General features: G+C 50.0%; 4 protein-coding genes across 4 annotated transcripts; all 4 read right to left on the bottom strand.

The window, feature by feature from the left end:
• Nucleotides 1-653: 653 nt before the first annotated feature.
• KY384_002258 (uncharacterized protein) lies at nucleotides 654-5,141 on the bottom strand (the record flags this gene model as incomplete). The annotated part of the gene is made up of 3 exons (XM_044810784.1): nucleotides 654-2,276; nucleotides 2,489-4,311; nucleotides 4,421-5,141. 3 exons carry the CDS (start codon nucleotides 5,139-5,141, stop codon nucleotides 654-656), a joined length of 4,167 nt encoding a protein of 1,388 aa, XP_044672758.1.
• A 463-nt stretch (nucleotides 5,142-5,604) lies between these two features.
• KY384_002257 (uncharacterized protein) lies at nucleotides 5,605-8,357 on the bottom strand (the record flags this gene model as incomplete). Its single annotated transcript, XM_044810783.1, has 2 exons — nucleotides 5,605-5,818; nucleotides 6,025-8,357. 2 exons carry the CDS (start codon nucleotides 8,355-8,357, stop codon nucleotides 5,605-5,607), a joined length of 2,547 nt encoding a protein of 848 aa, XP_044672757.1.
• A 2,219-nt stretch (nucleotides 8,358-10,576) lies between these two features.
• On the bottom strand, nucleotides 10,577-12,000 carry KY384_002256 (uncharacterized protein; the record flags this gene model as incomplete). The annotated part of the gene is made up of 3 exons (XM_044810782.1): nucleotides 10,577-11,083; nucleotides 11,136-11,558; nucleotides 11,812-12,000. The coding sequence occupies 3 exons, from the start codon at nucleotides 11,998-12,000 to the stop codon at nucleotides 10,577-10,579; spliced, it is 1,119 nt and encodes a 372-aa protein (XP_044672756.1).
• A 3,492-nt stretch (nucleotides 12,001-15,492) lies between these two features.
• Nucleotides 15,493-17,184, bottom strand: KY384_002255 (uncharacterized protein; the record flags this gene model as incomplete). The annotated part of the gene is made up of 1 exon (XM_044810781.1): nucleotides 15,493-17,184. One exon carries the CDS (start codon nucleotides 17,182-17,184, stop codon nucleotides 15,493-15,495), a length of 1,692 nt encoding a protein of 563 aa, XP_044672755.1.
• Nucleotides 17,185-17,777: the final 593 nt, after the last annotated feature.

The following is a 17,777-nucleotide window of genomic DNA, read 5'->3' as shown; positions in this document are numbered from 1 at the left end:
CCTACTCCGTCTATTTGCAAAGAGTGAGGGCGCAGATAATTGTCCACTAAGCCATCCAATAGCTTGAAGCTAATGTCATCGCCTGGGATGTTATTCATACAGATAGATGTACGTACTTTGGTTGCACTGTGATTTTTGGTATGTCTGAAATTGTATGTTTAATTGCTATATGACTAGCTATTCACAGCAGGCATAGATGCACCCCACCTTATCATGGATAATATCTTGAAGCACGAGATATACCCTCTGTTACCGTGTACATGCCATGAAGTCGTCTTCGTCGCCTTCAGCAAAGTGGAGTGATTCTAGATCTTCCTAGCCATTTCGAGGTCGTTGTCCAGTTCATAGCTGGTATGGATTATTGGCCATTATGCCTCAATTGAGATATGCTAATTGTGGATTCATCCGCCCATTTGTTTGATGCTCGACGCTCGACGCTCGACGCTCTGTGTTATCAACTGTTCAATTGCGATCGTCTACGTGCTCGAAGCTATGATCTCCTCATCCGCTAACATTATTAAGTGGAGTGTCGTATTCACGCAAATTTCCATCTCTTCCCTGTTCGCCCCAGCAACGAAGCATCATCAGCACATCCCTCTAGCAACCTCTTCTCATTCTTCACCCTCACCCTCATACTACCTCCTTACTACTCATCAAGCCACCCACTCCCTCCTCAACCCCTCCAACCATTCCTTCCTCGGCAGAACCTTCCCATCCACCACGACCGAAGCGATCTCGTCCGCCTTCTCCTCTAAGGGGTACGCTTGGTAAAAAATGTGATTTGCGTGACATTTTTTGAAAGGCAGTCTTGCGGTCTTCACGAGCTCGATGCATTGGTCGCAGAACGCTGTGTCGATGCAGATCTCGCAGACGTAGAAAGCGGTCCAGTCTTCGACCTTACGTTTGCAGTTGCCGTCGCATTCGTAGATGAAGAGTGGCTTTTGAGCAGATGGAAGAGAGCGTTTAGTGGTAGGAGGTGATGGTGAGGAGGTGTCTGCTGGAGTCGTGTTTGGTTTTGACTCCTCAGCTGGCAGTGCGGGAGTCGAGTCTTCTTCGCCTGCGTTGCTATTCAGGCTTTGACCTGCAGCCTTCTCCTTGGTGGATCGAATTGACTTTAGTTTGTCTAGAGGCGCAGTAGTAACGGCAAGGGCAGCGCCAGCGTTCTCACGATCTCCCGCCTTCAAAAGTATTTCAGAAAGCACATCGTACCCAAACTGGTCATTTGCGGGGTCATCATCTGTGAGCATGTCGATACCCTCGAGGAATCGAGGACGCAGACATGCCTTTGCCTCGCTTTCTTTGCCGTGGTTGCGGTACCACAGACCAAGCATTGTCGAAGCTATTCTTGTCGAATAGACATCCTCGCCATCGGGTGCAACGCCCGACTTGGCTAGTCCTTGCAGTTTCGATATCCAATGTTCAGAAGGCTTATCTTGGCTTCGGGTCGCAACGGCTTCGTTATAATACAATTGAGCGAGATACTTCACTGCGGTGTGTCTCTGGTCCTCAAAGCTGTTGACACTCTTACGCGAGGCAATACTTTCCAAGACCAGTTCAAACGTCACGATGGCTTTAGATGTCCGAAAAGCATGGCGATCCAAGAATATGGCAAGTTCGCATCTTTGGGTTGCGAGCTCCTCTAAGTCTTTCCTGCGTTCTGCAGCAGTGATAGCATTTTCTATTGCTTTCTCAGCAAAGTTTAAATCGCCCATCTCCCGAGCTGCATTGCCAATAAATTCATGAAAGCTGAACGTATTGAGCAACAGCAGCGAAAGCTGATTCTCCTGGCTCTCTTGCGAGGTAGTCACCGAAAGATAAGTTGCAACGTCCATTATCTCCTTATATTTGAATCCTGCATTTAATGCATAGAGGTAGCTTCCTCCCATACGGGGGTTTTCTGGTGCTAAAGACCATGCAGCGTGCGCTGCCTCAATTGCCTCTTCCACATCATCTAAATTTAGCCTCCATCTTGAAATGTCTTGCAATATGATGCTCTTCTCCTTCGTAGGCACTATGGTGAGAGCTTTCTCGGCCCAGGAAAGGGCGGACGAATAATCCTCGAGCGACTCATAGGCCCGAGACATGTTCCAATGAAGTATCCAATCACCGTCATACATTTGAAAGGAAATATCGAACTCTTCAATCGCAGCTTCAAAGTATGACGCCTCTCTGAGTATAGCTCCAAGCCGATGATGCCAGTACGCAGTCTTTTCGTATTGAGGGTCGTCAGCAATGAGGCGTAGCCTGGCAGTAGGAATTTTTTCGATCAGCAGTGTCTGTATACTGAGACTATAGTCGTTGAGGTCTTGGTATACATTGCCTTCCTAAAGCAATGAATTAGCCTCGCTCGTTATCTGAGCCTTGCATGATGCAGAGCATTTACGACACTCACAAGAGAGGCCCATATGTGTAGAAACCACACATAGTATAGGGCTGGTTGATAACCCTTCTCGCGTGTCAGCCATCGAATTTTGCAGAACGTGGCTACCGATTGAAGAAGCTGCACATAGGAGGATGATGCTGAGAAGCCATGGCGCTGATTTTCCTCATCGGCGAGCCAGTCTCCGATACACTTTTCCAGGTCCTTGTCGGTCAGCCAATCTCGAATAAAGATATCTTTGTCGCTAGAGATATTACTGAACCATCTTTCAATGGTAGCATCATCATCCAACAGGTTGAACAGCGGATCAATGACCGCCTGTCTTTCGTGAGTCGTCAAACTCAATCTATCCACACCTTTTAGATGTGTCAGAACGTTGTCAGCTGCGTAAGTCAGAAGGTTGGTTCCAGGGAAAGTTTTTTCGTGTTCTTTATCGCGTAAAACTGTGAGGCAAAAGACAGTAACATGATGCTTCGCCTTATTGACCTCAATGCCAATACCCAAATCGCTAGGCCACCTTCGTGTTTCTGCTCTACCTTCCTGTAAGAGATAATCCCGTATGCTCGCATGGCTGAAAGCCAACTCAGTAGCTTTGAAATCAGACTCATAGCTTGGAAGCTCAAGAATGTCAAAGCCTTGCTCTTCATCTGCGAGATCGTGTGGGCCATCAATAGGAGTCTCAAGTATCATCTTGTGTTTGAATTTCTCGGCGAGTTCACTAGCTAGATCTTCTGTTGTCTTAGAGTCTTCCCGATTCAGAATGAAGAATGAAGCGAATTGGCCCCGCAGTCTGTCCTCTAGGTCCGGCATGCCTTCTCCAACGGGCGGTCTCAATTTCAGGATGACGTCCATCTCACCTAGCAGCAATGGTCTTTGAGCGAATGTGACCCATGTCAGCATCTCGTTTATGTCTTCTTTTTGTACACCAGGATCGGCAGCAAGCCTTTGAAAGACATGTCGGATCATTTTTGCCAAGTCATGTGGCGCTTCCTTTAAGATCCCCTCAATGCTACTTGGTCGTGATACATTACAAATTTGATCGAGCATCAAGTTGACCCAAAGAAACATACCTAAAGCACCCTCTTGTAGCTTTTGAACGATCGTGGCCTTCAGCAACTCTCTGTCGGTACTAGATATGTGTCTATTTTTCAGTGCTTTGACTTTATGGATACCGCGTTTGATGTAGTCATCAATATCTGGCGTATTTTTTGCCGCTGAAACTTCAATGTATATGATCTGCGATGCCCACACCGACAGTATACTCTCTCGAAGCTCAGGACGCCCTACCATGGCAAAATGAAGCCGCATTGGTGCCTGATCAACTCCACTGGACTGCCTGAGAAGCCTTCTCAGAATCTTTAGAAATGCTGTCTGTTCCTTCTTTGGCGCTTCATCTAATCCATCAATCACAATGAAGACCACACTATCTCTATTCTGGTCTGAACTAAAGAAGTCGAGAAACAAGTTTTGCCAGGTATGTTTTGCAGTACCTATCTTATCTGGCGAGTTGCATACGTTAGCAGCGTGTTTCCTATATATCGGATTGTTGGTTGCAATTTGCAATGCAAGACTTTTCAATATGGCATTCAATGAGCGAAGCTGCTGATCATCCTCTCTGACGTAGAAGTAGCCGACAGACTCGCGGGACGGCACATGAGGATCTTGAGGAAATTTCTCTTGGAGATGGGCGATAATTTTGGACGAAAGAAATGATTTCCCAGCTCCTGGGCCCCCAAGGATCCACAGTATGGGGCTCTCTTGAGCAATCCACTGTTGAAATAGGGGCTCTTTCCTTATCCAGTCACAAGTTCCAGTCAATCTTCGCTCGGATATGTCGTTCTGGTAGTCCTGGACTTTTCGTAAGGTGGTTCGATCAAGCTCCTTGTCGATTCTCTCCCGTTCAGCTTTTTCATTCGCATCTTTCTTGGAATCTATTGTGGCACGTGAGCACTATTTGAATGAGATAGAGTGGACGAGGCGGCAAGTATCAGTTTTACAAGCTCCATCGGATTGGCTCACCATTCATCATTGTTGCCATACCCTCCAGGCTTTCCTGGTGCCATTCTGACAAAGTTTCAGTCCTCTCCATAACTTTCAATCCTTGAGATACTGATTCATCTGTTCTGAGAAGGGTCGAATATGTGAGTGACCCCACGAGTTTTGCCTCTGTGTCCATGAGCGACTTGAGTCGCTCTAAGGCAGCAGCCACCTTTTCATTACTACGGAGGAAGGTCACAGAGAAATACTGCTTGACTCTGCCCTTTCGTATGAGCTTCTCCGATCTTGCGAAGATCTCAAGTAGGCATGCTAATACATCAATCAGCTTTTTGCGAAGCTTCGGTTCAACAGTAGCATTAGTGTATTCCTGCAAGCGTCCAGTGAAGTCCTCAAGCTGAGAAAGCAGGTCTACTATTGTGTCATAAGCCTTACTGACATCTCCAGCGGAGCTAACTAAGAACAGGACTGCTCCCAGTACAGGCGAGGCCATGGAAAATGGAGTCAAGGTCAAAGCATCCTGCGTGAGACCCCCTACGAGTTCAACGCCAATCATTGAGCCACGCAGAATGGACCATAGTTTCGCCTTCTTTTGGCGAAATGCCTCAAAGTTTCGCTGTCGGGCATTGATCTGAAGGAGGAGATCGTCGGTAGTGCGCAGTTCTCCAAGCAAAGGATCGGTTTTCAGGTCTCTGTTCGTTTTCTCCTCATACAGGCTAAATACATGATTCCAGATATCTTCAAATTGAATGTCTGAGTCAGCCATTTGCGCACTAGACGAGGTTGACGTTCCGAGCGTTGGTGTCAACAAGATGAGAAAGTTTCGTGGAAGCAACCTCTCCGACATCAGGCAGGCGGCTGAGAGTCATCGGAACGCGCCGAAAGTAGTAGCTGCATAGGTAGCGCTGATGGGCGGTACAGTAGTATTGTTACAAAGGGCTGAAAAGTGGCCTAGGGACTTCAGAGCATGTGCCTCATCGTGGTATGTGACAGCGCTCAATGTGATGAACATTGTCGATGAGGCTATTATACGAGACAAGAAAGAGACAAAGAATATGCCCATCAATATGTCAGGATAGGTATGTCAGGATAGGTGAAGCAAAAGCTACTAAACAGTTGCATGAACCATGCAAAATAAGTCTACGTCGCTCCCTGATGCTGCAAAAGTAAGGCTGGATGAATTGTATTCTTGAATTAGTAACTTGATCATTATCATTATCATTGTCATTTCATAGTAAGCTCTCAAAAGCGTCTAGTCCACTCTTTTTCTGCTGCTGCTGAGGCATTTGGTAGGGCTGTGGTTGAAGTGGATGTGTGAGCTGTGGTTGCATTGATCCGTTTGTCATACCTCCCGCGAAGCTGTTCTGCGTTGGTCCCATAGGCTTGTTGGCGAGACCCGTCATACCATTGTTACCAGCATTGATGGCTGGAGGCGGTGCAATACTGAAGCCATTGAAAGCACTCCCTTGCTGTGGTAGTGAGGGAGGCGATGAGACCGTTTGGAAGGGGGTCAGCTGCTGTGGCTGTTGCGCAGACAGTGTGGGCCAGGCGGAAGGAACTTGTCTCTGAACAGTAGGGAATGAGTTCAAGCCGTTTGTCATTGGAGGGGTGGTGTTGTAAGTATTCGTAGCTGGGCTCAGGGGGCGAACGCGCTCAATGTTTGGTCAGGAGTGATCGCTCGAGACTGAGGCTTCAGAGCACTCATTGAGTTGTTACCATGTTGGCGTTGACTTATGTTCGAGGCTGACCGTTGCCATTGGAGAGTCGGCTGCTGCGATGGTATTGCAGGTTGATTTTGAGGCTGCAAAGCGTCTCCTAGCATGTCTGTATTGGGGGGTTGACCGGGTTTTTTGCCTAATACTAGACGCTCGAAATCGTTCTCGCCCACATCGTCTTGTCCATTCGCAATACCATTGGCTGACCCTACATTCATGAGGTCATTGGATATTGTTTGATCCATAGACCGACTTGATGTTGAGGAAATTTCCTTCAGCTTTCTCACCTGCTCCTGCTCTATACGTGAAGAGAGGGTCTTGACAAGGTTCATGAATGCATTGAATTGGTCAAGATTGAGCAGGGGACCAAGGCTGAAACTCCAAAGGATGGGCAGTACATCCATGGCCAAGAAATCTGCATCAGCAATGCTACCAACTTGTTTGAAAACGTTCAACGCCGCCATCATGACTGCAGGTTCCTTGGTCTTGATGACTTTCAGCAGCGGTACAATCTTCTCCTGGACAGTATATTTGTCCAGTACAGCGCTGTTGGAGGCTTTGCCGGCTTTCGCGCCGTTCAGATCATCGCCAATGTCAGAGCTGTCGTTGGAGCCACCGCACAAGATAACAAAAGCTTCGAGGCCACGCACCTTGATGCCAAGGCTGCTTGTTTTGCTGAATACAGCAGCAACGACTGGAAATACCTCATTCTTAATACTTGAGAAATCCAGGATTGAAAGAACTTTTGGCAGGCAGCTCAAGGCTTTGTCCACGATAGCGTGGGTTGAAGAGTCCATAGCAGATAATATGATGGGCAGCATGTAATCTTTGAACTCTTTACCGCCGCAATTATCTCCTATGAGAGTTACATTCTGCAAGACAATGGCAAGCCCAGCTTCTTTTGCAGTATCCTTTTCCCCAACAGGTTTCGAGTTACCTGCTGCAAATATCTCGCGAAGATGGGGTAGTATTTTGTCACTCATGGCACGTTGGGATGATGGCAAAATCTTGACGATCTTGAAGACATTTTGCAATATCAAATTCAGTAAGTCTTTGTCCTTGGTTTCATCAAGTAGCGCTGGTAGAACCTTCTTATCAAGTACAGATTTGGGAAATTGGCCTAGAATATTTGTAAGGCCTCTCAAAAACTGAGATTTCTCATTTGGCGTTTTGGCTGGGAGCGTATCCAGAAATCGGATGGATGATACCAGGATATTGTCAAAAAATGCTGACTGTTGGAATTCCCTTGCATTCATGCGAGACGCTGGCCTTCGAGTAATCAGTCTCGGCAGTGTTGCTGATTTTAATTCATTTGGCAAGGGCTTGGTAGATAGGAAGTTGTTGGACATTGAAGGTGTTGTAGATGAGGAGCTGAATAGTTTCTTGTATGTTGAGAGATTCGAATTACTTTTGATGGGGGATGTATGCGGCGAATTGTAAAGTACAATCAGGAGAATGCCTAACGAGAACATATCCGCAGATGTCGTGACACTACTATCCATAGCAAAGTCAGGAGAGGTGAAGTCGAGATCTAATTGGATGGATCTAGGCAGTCGCGGGTCATGATACATGACTTCTGATAACGATATCGGAGTCAAGTTCGACTGTGTGTTCGACTGATCAGGCGGCCCAGCAAATCCAAAACTACCAATCTTCCAATCCGATTTAGCATTGACGAAGATTGCCTCAGGGGTCAAGTTGCCATGGACTAGACCAGCAGACTCATGCAAGAATTCTAAACCCTGAGCAACCTGAAGTAGTCCTTTCTGGATCTCCAGCTCGTCGAGCTCAAGTTCTTTCCTTCTTCTTTGACCTTCGGCATCTTCAACCACAACGCGGCTCGGTCGACTCGACGAGCCTCCATATCTTTCCTGATCATCCTGGTCTTGCAGTAAGCCTGATAAAGTGGCAGTGACAGGCTCTGTAGCAAACATCAAGCCTCCGCTTCTTGTATCTTCGACCGGCTCTGCAAGCTCTAGAATGCTCGGATGCCGTAATCTTGCAAGCATACTAGCTTCTTTCTTGATCCTTGCAACCACTTCATCTTGCAATCTTCGTAGTGACGAGCCGCCACTCCCTCTGCTGAGGCCCCCAGAATGAGGCTCCAAAGACTTCCTGTCAAAGACAAAGACAGATACTGCCTTGCCTGTACCCTTCTTCTTTCCATCAAATATCTTCCACGCGCCTGAGATCGCTGTAGGACTCGATGATAGGGTATAATTCGCGGAAATGTTGGACTGAAAGGTTTTCAGAGCTGAGGAGAACATGCTGATGTGTAGAGAATTGGACGAATCTGCACGTAGCTCAATAATTGGTTGTGGTGGTGTCAGCGGGGACGAGAGACGTAAGCTCCGCTGGTCATGCAGCTCGGAAAGTTATGCATCCCTTTCCGGATTTGCTCAACTGCCACTGACAAGATACTTCCCCATGCACAAGCCACTTCTTGAAGATTGGCAATGGCCAAGAAAGGACTTGCTGATATCGGACTGTTATCAGCCCTACGAGGCTACGACAGCTGTCACCGGCAGCCAATCAGCGCGCGGCCGCATCTGGCCGAGATCGCTCGTCGCTTTCAAAATAAATATGCAGGACCTTGCCCTCGAGCCACTCGACTCCTTTCCTCCTAACACACATCATGGCACGCTCCAGCATCCTCCGCCTACCTCGCTCTTTGCTCTCTCAGCTTCAATCACCATCAGCCCGACTTCCCTCCCCACAATGCCACTTACAACAGCTACAAAACCACCCACAACACCACCACCACCACCACCACCACCAACAACCCAAAGCCCGATACAGCAGCTCCACCTCCATTGCTGCCCAAGAAGCCGCCCTCTCGCGCCTCCCCAACATCAACCCATCCCTCCTCACAACAACCGACTGCACGACCCCCAAAGACTGCCTCGAGCCCAAAGATCTCATCTTCGGCCACACTTTCACCGACCACATGCTCTCCATTGAATGGACATCCACCACCGGCTGGCTCGCGCCGCGTATAACACCGTATCAGAACCTCTCTCTCGACCCCGCGACCTGCGTCCTCCACTACGCCTTCACCTGCTTCGAGGGCATGAAAGCGTACCGCTGCCCGAACGGCGACCTGCGCCTCTTCCGCCCCGACAAGAACATGGCGCGGTTCAACAAGAGCGGGGCGAGAATTGCGCTCCCCACTTTCGACGGCAAAGCCCTCATTGAATTGATAAAACGCTTTGTGCGGATGGAGGAACGGTTTATTCCTGCGTACGCTCCCCCCAGCCCCGTCCCACCCCACTTTCATTTCCTACCCACTGACACCGACCAGCGAGCGCGGCTACTCCCTCTACCTCCGCCCCACCCTCATCGGAACCCAACGCACCCTGGGCGTCGGCCCCCCGGCTCCGCCCTCCTCTACATCATCGCCTCCCCAGTCGGTCCCTACTACCCCACCGGTTTCAAAGCCGTATCATTAGACGCAACACCGTACGCAGTACGGGCGTGGCCGGGGGCGTAGGCGATAAGAAACTAGGCGCCAACTACGCACCGGGGATCGTGCCGCAACTAGAGGCCGCGAAGCGCGGGTTGCAGCAGAACCTGTGGGTGTTCCAGGAACGGGAGGGCGGGGAGGAGTTCGTGACGGAAGTGGGAACGATGAATTTCTTCGCGGTCATGTCGGAGGGGAGAGGCGGGTCGGGGAAGAAAGTGTTGTGGACGGCGCCCCTGGATGGCACGATCTTAGAGGGCGTCACGCGCGATAGCGTGCTGAAATTGGCGAGGGATCGACTGGTGCCGCAAGGTGGGTGGGAGGTTAGAGAGGAGAGATTCACGATGGGGGACTTGGCGCGCGCGAGCGAGGAGGGGAGGTTGTTGGAGTGTTTTGGCGCCGGCACGGCCGCTGTTGTGAGTCCCGTCAGAGCGATCAGTTGGAGGGGCACGATGGTGGATTGTGGGTTGAAAGAGGGCCAGGAGGCTGGGGAGGTGGCGATGAGGATGAAGGGGTGGATTGAGGGGATACAGTATGGAGATGAGGAGGGGCATGAGTGGAGTTGGAAGGTTTGAGGGGGTGGGTAGGCTTTGTTTGGCGGTTGAAGTGAACCTGGGTATTACACTGTGAGTGCTGTTGGTTGAGCGAACTTGGTTGTGTGATTTTTAGTAAGGGAGAGTTGTGATACCCGGTATCAGCAGGATTGTTTCGTAAATGAGTTTTGGCAGGAAAGTAAGCAGTAATCTTGAATGGTGAGCGAATGGCGCAAGGTGGAGTTCACAATGGGAGAACCCGCGTGATAGAAGAGAAATACAGGACTGCCCTTCTAGCATAGAAAAGCAACAGTCAATTGAAACCCCAATTGCTTCCGTGGATAAGTCGTGGTGTGAAGATGCATTTAAGAATGGTATCACAAGCGAAACTTTTTCTCTGTCGTTGAAGACACTCAGCCTTCCCATAACGCTGCTCATGTTTATCACAATGCCTTCCCATTTAACGCTGCTGGTGTTGAACCCATCATACTATTTACTCCTCAGCCCACCTTCTCTCCCGCAGCGGCTTCTCTACGCCCTTGGCAGCTCGACTTCCATCCGTCTCGGCTCTCCAGTCCCAATACTCCTTCAGCCTCACGTCAGCGTAAGAAGCATAATCAAAATCGATTTGGGAGATTTTCGCCTGAATGAGCGCCCATATGCCCCAGTACAGCCCTGGTATGCCACGGAAGCGGTCTATCTCGTCGAATAAGCGGGATGTGAGGTCCGTCTTGGTGTCAACGGTTGTGTGGGATATGTAGCTTGAGATGTATTCGTCGATGAAAGCACGACGGATGCTGCGTGTGGGTAGAGCGTTGTAGTCGCATTCGAAGCCACCCCATTCGGAGAAGTGATTGGCGAGGTCGAAAGCGGCGGGAGATGGGGTGGCGTATTCGTAGTCGATGAAGGCGACGGAAGCGCACTTAGCTTCGCCGTTGCTTTTCTCTTGTGGTGGGATAATGACATTGGCACTTAGGAGATCGCAATGACCGAAGATCAACTGTACATGAGTCAGGTAGAGAGTCAGAAAGAGCGTTTTGGCATGGACCGACCCCGTTGCCTCCTAGACCTGGTGTATCACTGAGCTCCTTTGCCGACCGCTCTATCTCGACTTGTAACATATCCCTCTTCTCGCGTTCGTCTGATGTGCCTGTCGTGAGGGCAAGGACCCACTTCTGCATTACTGTCCAAATGTTCGGTACAGGTGTATTGGGTGTGATGGCGTACATTTTCTCCGTTGCACCAGGAATCTTGGGGATAGTTTGACCCAATGGAACGACGATATCATCTTTGATCGCTGCTTTGCGGCCTTCTGTAACGACGGGAAGAGAAGCATGCCACTGGGCTATGCGTTGTGCAACACCTCGCCATATGTGCTCTTTTGTCAAGTCTGGTGGAGTACAGACACGCCCTCGAATGAATCTGTAGAGTAGGCCATTCTGAAAGCGAGCCAGTAAAGCGGGGGCTAGACCGTGCTGGGCGAGAATGGAATGGGATGTTGCCTCCCCTGGCTACTTCTTAGCGCCGTGTTTTCCGAGGGTCTTGGTCAGGAGGCAGGCGACGAACTTTCTCGGTCAATGAGAACTTCAGTGCCGCTTCCATAAGCCCTCAACAGGACTGCATCTTTGTCCATCTCCTCTTCCGACATTCCTGGTCTCTTCTTCACCGCCTTCATGAGCTACTACAAGATTCAGCTGACGTCACTTTTCACGAGGAGTATCCACCAACAGTATTCGTAATACCATCTTTGAAGGTGGTGAATTCGATCTTGCCTTCCCCTTGCCGCCAATGCGGAAAGAGTGCGAGGATGAGCTTTGTAGCGGAGGATTCGGAGTCTTCTTTCCCATACTGGAGGGGTATGTAGGGGATGTCATGGTCGTGTGTGCCATTGCTGGCTTTATGAGCAGAGCTAGACATTGTCGGTCATGGGGAGAACTTTACAATGTTGAATTGGGACGAAGTGTTCGTCGTGGTGGGATGTTTCTCACACTGCTCGCGTGACGTAGATAGAATTTTCAGGCACGATTGGGGACAACGAGAGGTCGGGGAGTGGGGGGCAACTAAACGGCGGCGCCTACCGAGCGTGACGGAACCCCGTTGGCGGCGACTTTACCCTTTGACAAGAATAATAATGCAACGGTGTCTGCTCAAGCTACAGTTCATATTGACTTGAGAATTCTGGTACGTGGTACATGGTGTTATGAAGCTAGTGGGATGCCTCATTACTTATCTCGTGCGTCTGGTGGCGTCCTGGTGCGTCAGAACACTATTTCCTCTTCCAGATTGCCCGTGGGGTAATGGGGTTGGCCTCTACGAGTAGCGTCTACGAGGATCACGTCACGCACTGCGAGATTGCAGCATATGAAGAATAATAAATGAGAAAGTTTGTAACCGATACCGTTATTTGGGCATCTGCTTTTGCTTCTCAGCCCCATCCCGCAATCGATCGAAATATGCGGGATAATCGTCGCCTGAGCTACCACCAGCATTATTGCGGCCCCGCAGAAAACAAGGGAGGGATTGCCCGTCTTGCCCGTGCCGTCTTCAAGCAGGCGCTCCAATGAGTAGACCCGATCCAGAAGTTAGGGTGCACCTTCAATCGAGCTGTTCGTCATCCTGCACGAAACGTGGCTCACCTAGCTCGACGCTCCCATATACCTCCCCGAGAAGAGAGATACGTGGGCAGGGGGGTGGGAGACTATATGCCTCGAGCTCCCCACCCGTTTCCAACATTATCCTCATGTCTTTCCTCAGGCTGTAGAGGGTGCACACTCAACACCATACATCACATCCAATCTGGCACGTAATCCTAATTGATCTGAGGGATTTGGAATATATCTCTTCACTGGGCTACCAGGACCTATGCGCGCCTGCACTCCTCAGATATCAGTGTGATGTCAGATCACAAGTACTCCCCGTATGTTGTCAATCAAGCCGCACGGGTACAATGGAAACCCCAAGAAGAAATTGCAGCTGCTGCATTCACTGGAATCAGTCTCTGGCTGTGTGTTGACACGAGCGTCTGTGTTTTGCGCGTCTTCAGGAAGAAAAAGGGCATCTATTTCTGGAGTATCTTTATCGGCATCACTGGATGCGTGATAGACGCCCTGGGAATCATTCTCAGGTTTCTGACTCCCGGCATTGATGGTTCCAAATTATGGCCACTGTACACTCTATTCCTTGTTGGAGGCTGGTCGTTGTATGCACCAGCTCAACTAATGATACTTTACTCTCGACTACACCTTGTCAATGAAATTCCTTGGATACAAAAGGCGATCTTTTGGATGATTCTTTCGACACTAGTCACCTTCGTTCTGCCAACCTGGATAGGAGCATTCCACTCATTCAATCCAGACCATGCAATCTCTTCAACATGGTCTCCCAGGGAATTGATCATCGAGCGCTATACGCAGATTGGCTTCACTATTTGTGAATGTATCGTAAGTGGGACGTACATTTGGTCATTGCTTCGTCTACTCCGCGAAAAAGCAGCAATTCGCCAGAAGCGCGTGATGACTGACTTGATCTACGTCAACGTTCTTGCTCTTTGCTTCGATGTAATGACCGTTACATTTGTCTACGTAAATCAAGGAGGTGTTAGTCATCCGATACAAAATTTCAGCTACGCTTTGAAAATAAAGTTGGAATTCCTTGTTCTCAACCAATTGATGGCTGTAGCTGCCCATGGCGTCCTGAAGAAATCTTGGGAGGAAAAGAGATATATCCACAAGGATGACAGAACCGACTTCTCGGCACAATGCAAAAAATGGGCTGGACCTCAAAGCCTATCAAAACAGACATCAGATCCGTTTCAGTCACCAATTCTTGAAGAAGGGAAAGTGCCAAACCAGAAAGTCAAAGAGGAAGAATTCGAGCTTCAGAAACCCACATCAGCCGCGCCCGGGTCACAAACATCATCAATACGAGCATTGCCGGAAATGGCCGTAGACGCAACCGCCCAAGAACCCTTGAATTTCCACCAAGATCCCATGGATGAGATACACTCCTTCTTCGATGATACAAGATTGCGTCACTCTCGAGAGAATCTACCGAGTCATCCCCCAGGGCTAGAAATATCCAAGAAGCCAAGCGATACATCGAACTATTCAGGCGCCACACTTCGAGTACCAAGCAATGACGCCCGCGTTCAGAGTCCTCATCTTCTTTCACGACCGCACGACCAGGCATGGCGGAGGACGACGAGTATGACGAGAGATAACATCAAGAGAAGGCCGTATATACAGGTAAATGGCAATCTCGCCAATCCCTGCAACGCTACTTTCCGCAGACCGGAAAGGCGTCAGGCAGAAGCAGAACAAGACAATGATGATGATGAGTTCGGCGTGCATTTGTGGGAGAAACATGGCAAGGATGTCTTGCACGCACCCTGGTTCAAAGCTCCAAGGCCTGAGGTGTGAAAGCAGCATTGATATCACGAAGGAAAAGCTGTTGGAAAGTAGCCATATCGGCGCTCGATCAGGTAATCATGAGAACAGATTGTGTATGGCCTTCATGACCTGTCACGCATTCTTTGAGACCTCGGACATCGCCTCGTTGGATCCACCATCAAACAGGGAAAACTCCTGGAACCGCTTCTCAAACAATCCTCTCGAGTCTCTATTTTAAGGCTTCCAAAATCGAAGGACGATCTGACCAGGATCCCCTTCTACATCATCATCAGGTGGATGAGGCGACGGTAAGCCATTGCACAGTACGAGAGCACAGCGACCGACTCCCACCCACCAATCTGGATTGCGCCACTGAGAACAGAGGTCTGGGCAAGCGTCACTATCGACTCGGTCTGAGTTACAGACTGATGGCGCTGTCTAGACTACGAAGGCGAGCCACTGAGGTGGTGTGGTTGCGTTGAGGCTAGCTGCTTTCAACGTGACCCATGAGGGACGTTAGTAGGAATGGGATACCAATGAGTTGAAAGAAGAGAGGTTGGTAGTGGGACTTTTGAGGGGATTGGATGAATTGTGATACCCAGAAGTGATGAAAGTGAGTGTGGAAAGCAAGAAGGGGGGAGGGGGGTGGGGGCGGATTGGGTGGTCAGGATTGCAACTCAGTTGTTGGATAGGATAAATCAATCAGATCTGACATATCAAAACCCATGGACGAACGCCTCTCTCTCTCTCTCTCTCTCTCTCTCTCTCTCTCTCTCTCTCTCTCTCTCTCTCTCTCTCTCTCTCTCTCTCTCTCTCTCTCTCTCTCTCTCTCTCTCTCTCTCTCTCTCTCTCTCTCTCTCTCTCTCTCTCTCTCTTCATCAGTTGGTCCACGACCTCTGACCCGGAGAGTGGCGTAATAAAATCAGTAGTAGTAGTATTGGATCCCTCCCCAAGCCTCGTCCCGCCCAAATCCATCTCAAGTACCTCGTCTCCTACACTCCTACCCCCGAATGTCTCCAGCTCACAATACAAGCTTCCTCTCCTTCCTAATCACATCCACCAACCCACTACAACCCTTCACAGCCGCCGTCCCCTTGATCCCCTCGGGCGCCCGTTCCGGCAAGCTCACAAGACACAACCTCAGCGCCGCAACGGCCGCGTTGCCATAGAATTTCACAAACCGATCCTCATACCCCTGCACTATCGCTTTGAGCACCACAAAATGGGTTTGTGTCAACCCCTCGGAGGGGGTGGCTGAAATCTTCGCCAACGCCTCCCAATACTTGCCGTCGGGGTATGGATTCCGCAGTTTCGATTTCTCATAGTTGCGGAGGGCCAGGGACGCGAAGCCGGCCCCTATGCCAGTCATGCGCTCGTAATGCCGTTGGGTACTGACGAAGGGGCCGGCGGTGCGGGATTCTTCGCGCCACCAGCCCAGGCGCTCTTTTCCCTTCACGGTGTTTTCCGGGCCGTAGATGCCGAAGAGGACGGGGCAGACGGCGTGGAATTTGGCGATGAGGATGGAGATGGTAGAGGTATTTTGCCATTGGAAATCTGGGAGGGCGAAGATGTGCGAGGCGACTATCCCCACGGGGTCGGCGCGTTTGGGGGACACGGACGCTTCGTCGATGAATTGCCCGATTACGAGCTTGGAGAAGATGGAGAGGAGGTAGATTAGGAGGCCGGGACCAGGGGTGGAGGTGGTAGGAGAGGTGGCGAGGAAGGGTGCGATGGGGACGACGGGTTGGGGTTGGAATTTTACGGCTGAGCGGAGGAGGGCGAGGATTTGTTTGAGCTGAGAGGAAGGTGGATGGTTAGTTGAGAGGGGGCTGAAGGAAGGGCTACGGCTTACAATTTCTGTGTTCGCGCCTTTGCCCTCGGTCAGTTGGCCGACGCATTTGCGCATGCCGCGGCGCATTTCCCCCATAGCTGTTTTGAGCTGCTTGTTGGTCTTGCCTTGTTCGTTCATGAATTTGCGGAGTTCCTTGAGCTTTTGGTGGATTTCCAGATACTGGTTGTGTTCTGCCTCCCAAAGAGAATCGTTATCTGATGCTGTGGATGAAGAGGGCTGTGGAGGGGCCGGAGTAGGTATGGAAGGAGCAGGCGCAGGTTCTGGGGGTGTTAGTACTGCAATCTTGTTTGGTTGAGCTGTGCTCGAAGCTTTCGCAGGAGGTGGCTGCTGCTTTTGGGCATCCTCTCGTTGTTTCTGTTCAGCAGCTCGTCGTTCCTGCTCTCTTCTCGCGGCGTCCGCTCGTTCTTGTTCTTGCTCTCTTTGCTTTCGTGTCGCCTCTACAGCCTCCCTTTTGGTCCTTTCAAGTTCAGCAAGCTTCTTCTGCTCCCCTTCGATGACCTTGGCACGCTCTAATTCTCTTTTCTTCTCTTCAATTTCCCGTTCAGCTTTCTCCCGTCGTTGTCGCTCAAGCTCCTTCCTTGTTTCATTGTCCCGGCGCTCCCTCTCAGCTTGTATCTGAGCCTCTAATCTCTGCCTCTCTAGCTCTACGCTCTGGAGGACACGGTCATGCTTTGCGGCCGCGACTGCCAGTGCCTGCCTGTGTTCGTCCGCTCGTGCTTCGGATTCACGATCCAAATGCGCATGGAATCTTTGTTGAGAAGAGATAGTCATTTGGCTGAGCTCCCAAAGCAATTGCCGGGATGGGGAGTCTGGCGCATTTTTGTACGGACTGTTTTCATTGGATGTGGGCATCACTTCCATCTTACTGTGGAGCTGTGATTGGATTTTAATCCTTTAAGGAACAGACATGCTTCAAGCTGAGACTGATGGCAGAAGAAAAGAAAGCCTGCTAGCCGATGGACTTCGAGATTTTGGGTAATGCAATTGCATTCCTAGTCTTCTTTGTTCCCATTTTCATTGCTGGTTTCATCAAAGCTCAGCCCACGCGGGGTAATTAAAGAGAAAAAAGTGTGTGTAATGTAGACTCGGCGAGCTCAATAGTCCGTGTAAGGTCAGGAAAGTCGAAGGCTGGTGATACAACCAAGATTCTCAAGTTGGCCCAGGCTTGCTTAGTAATTGACGTTGCATAAGGCTGACGCGCCAGATGGATGGCAGTGAGTCGAGATAGGGGCTATGCCAAGAGTAGAAGACTTGCTTTTAGGGCACGTTCCAGGGGTGGACCCCGATAAGTGCCCCAAAGCCACAGCATTACCGCCTGAAAGAGTCATAACGCCGATATATCCGTCGCCCAAACAAAGATTTTTGACATCTGAGTGATTTGGGTCTACAACCTACTTTCGACATCGCCATGGCAAGATGGCCTGTCCATGAACCAGTAGACCGTGACAGGAACA

Source organism: Bacidia gigantensis (assembly GCF_019456465.1).
Source record: "Bacidia gigantensis strain McMullin 20006 chromosome Unknown contig_134, whole genome shotgun sequence".
NCBI classification, from domain to species: Eukaryota; Fungi; Ascomycota; class Lecanoromycetes; order Lecanorales; family Ramalinaceae; genus Bacidia; species Bacidia gigantensis.
The sequence above is the reverse complement of the archived record's forward strand: the minus strand, read 5'-3'. Positions and strand labels throughout refer to the sequence as shown.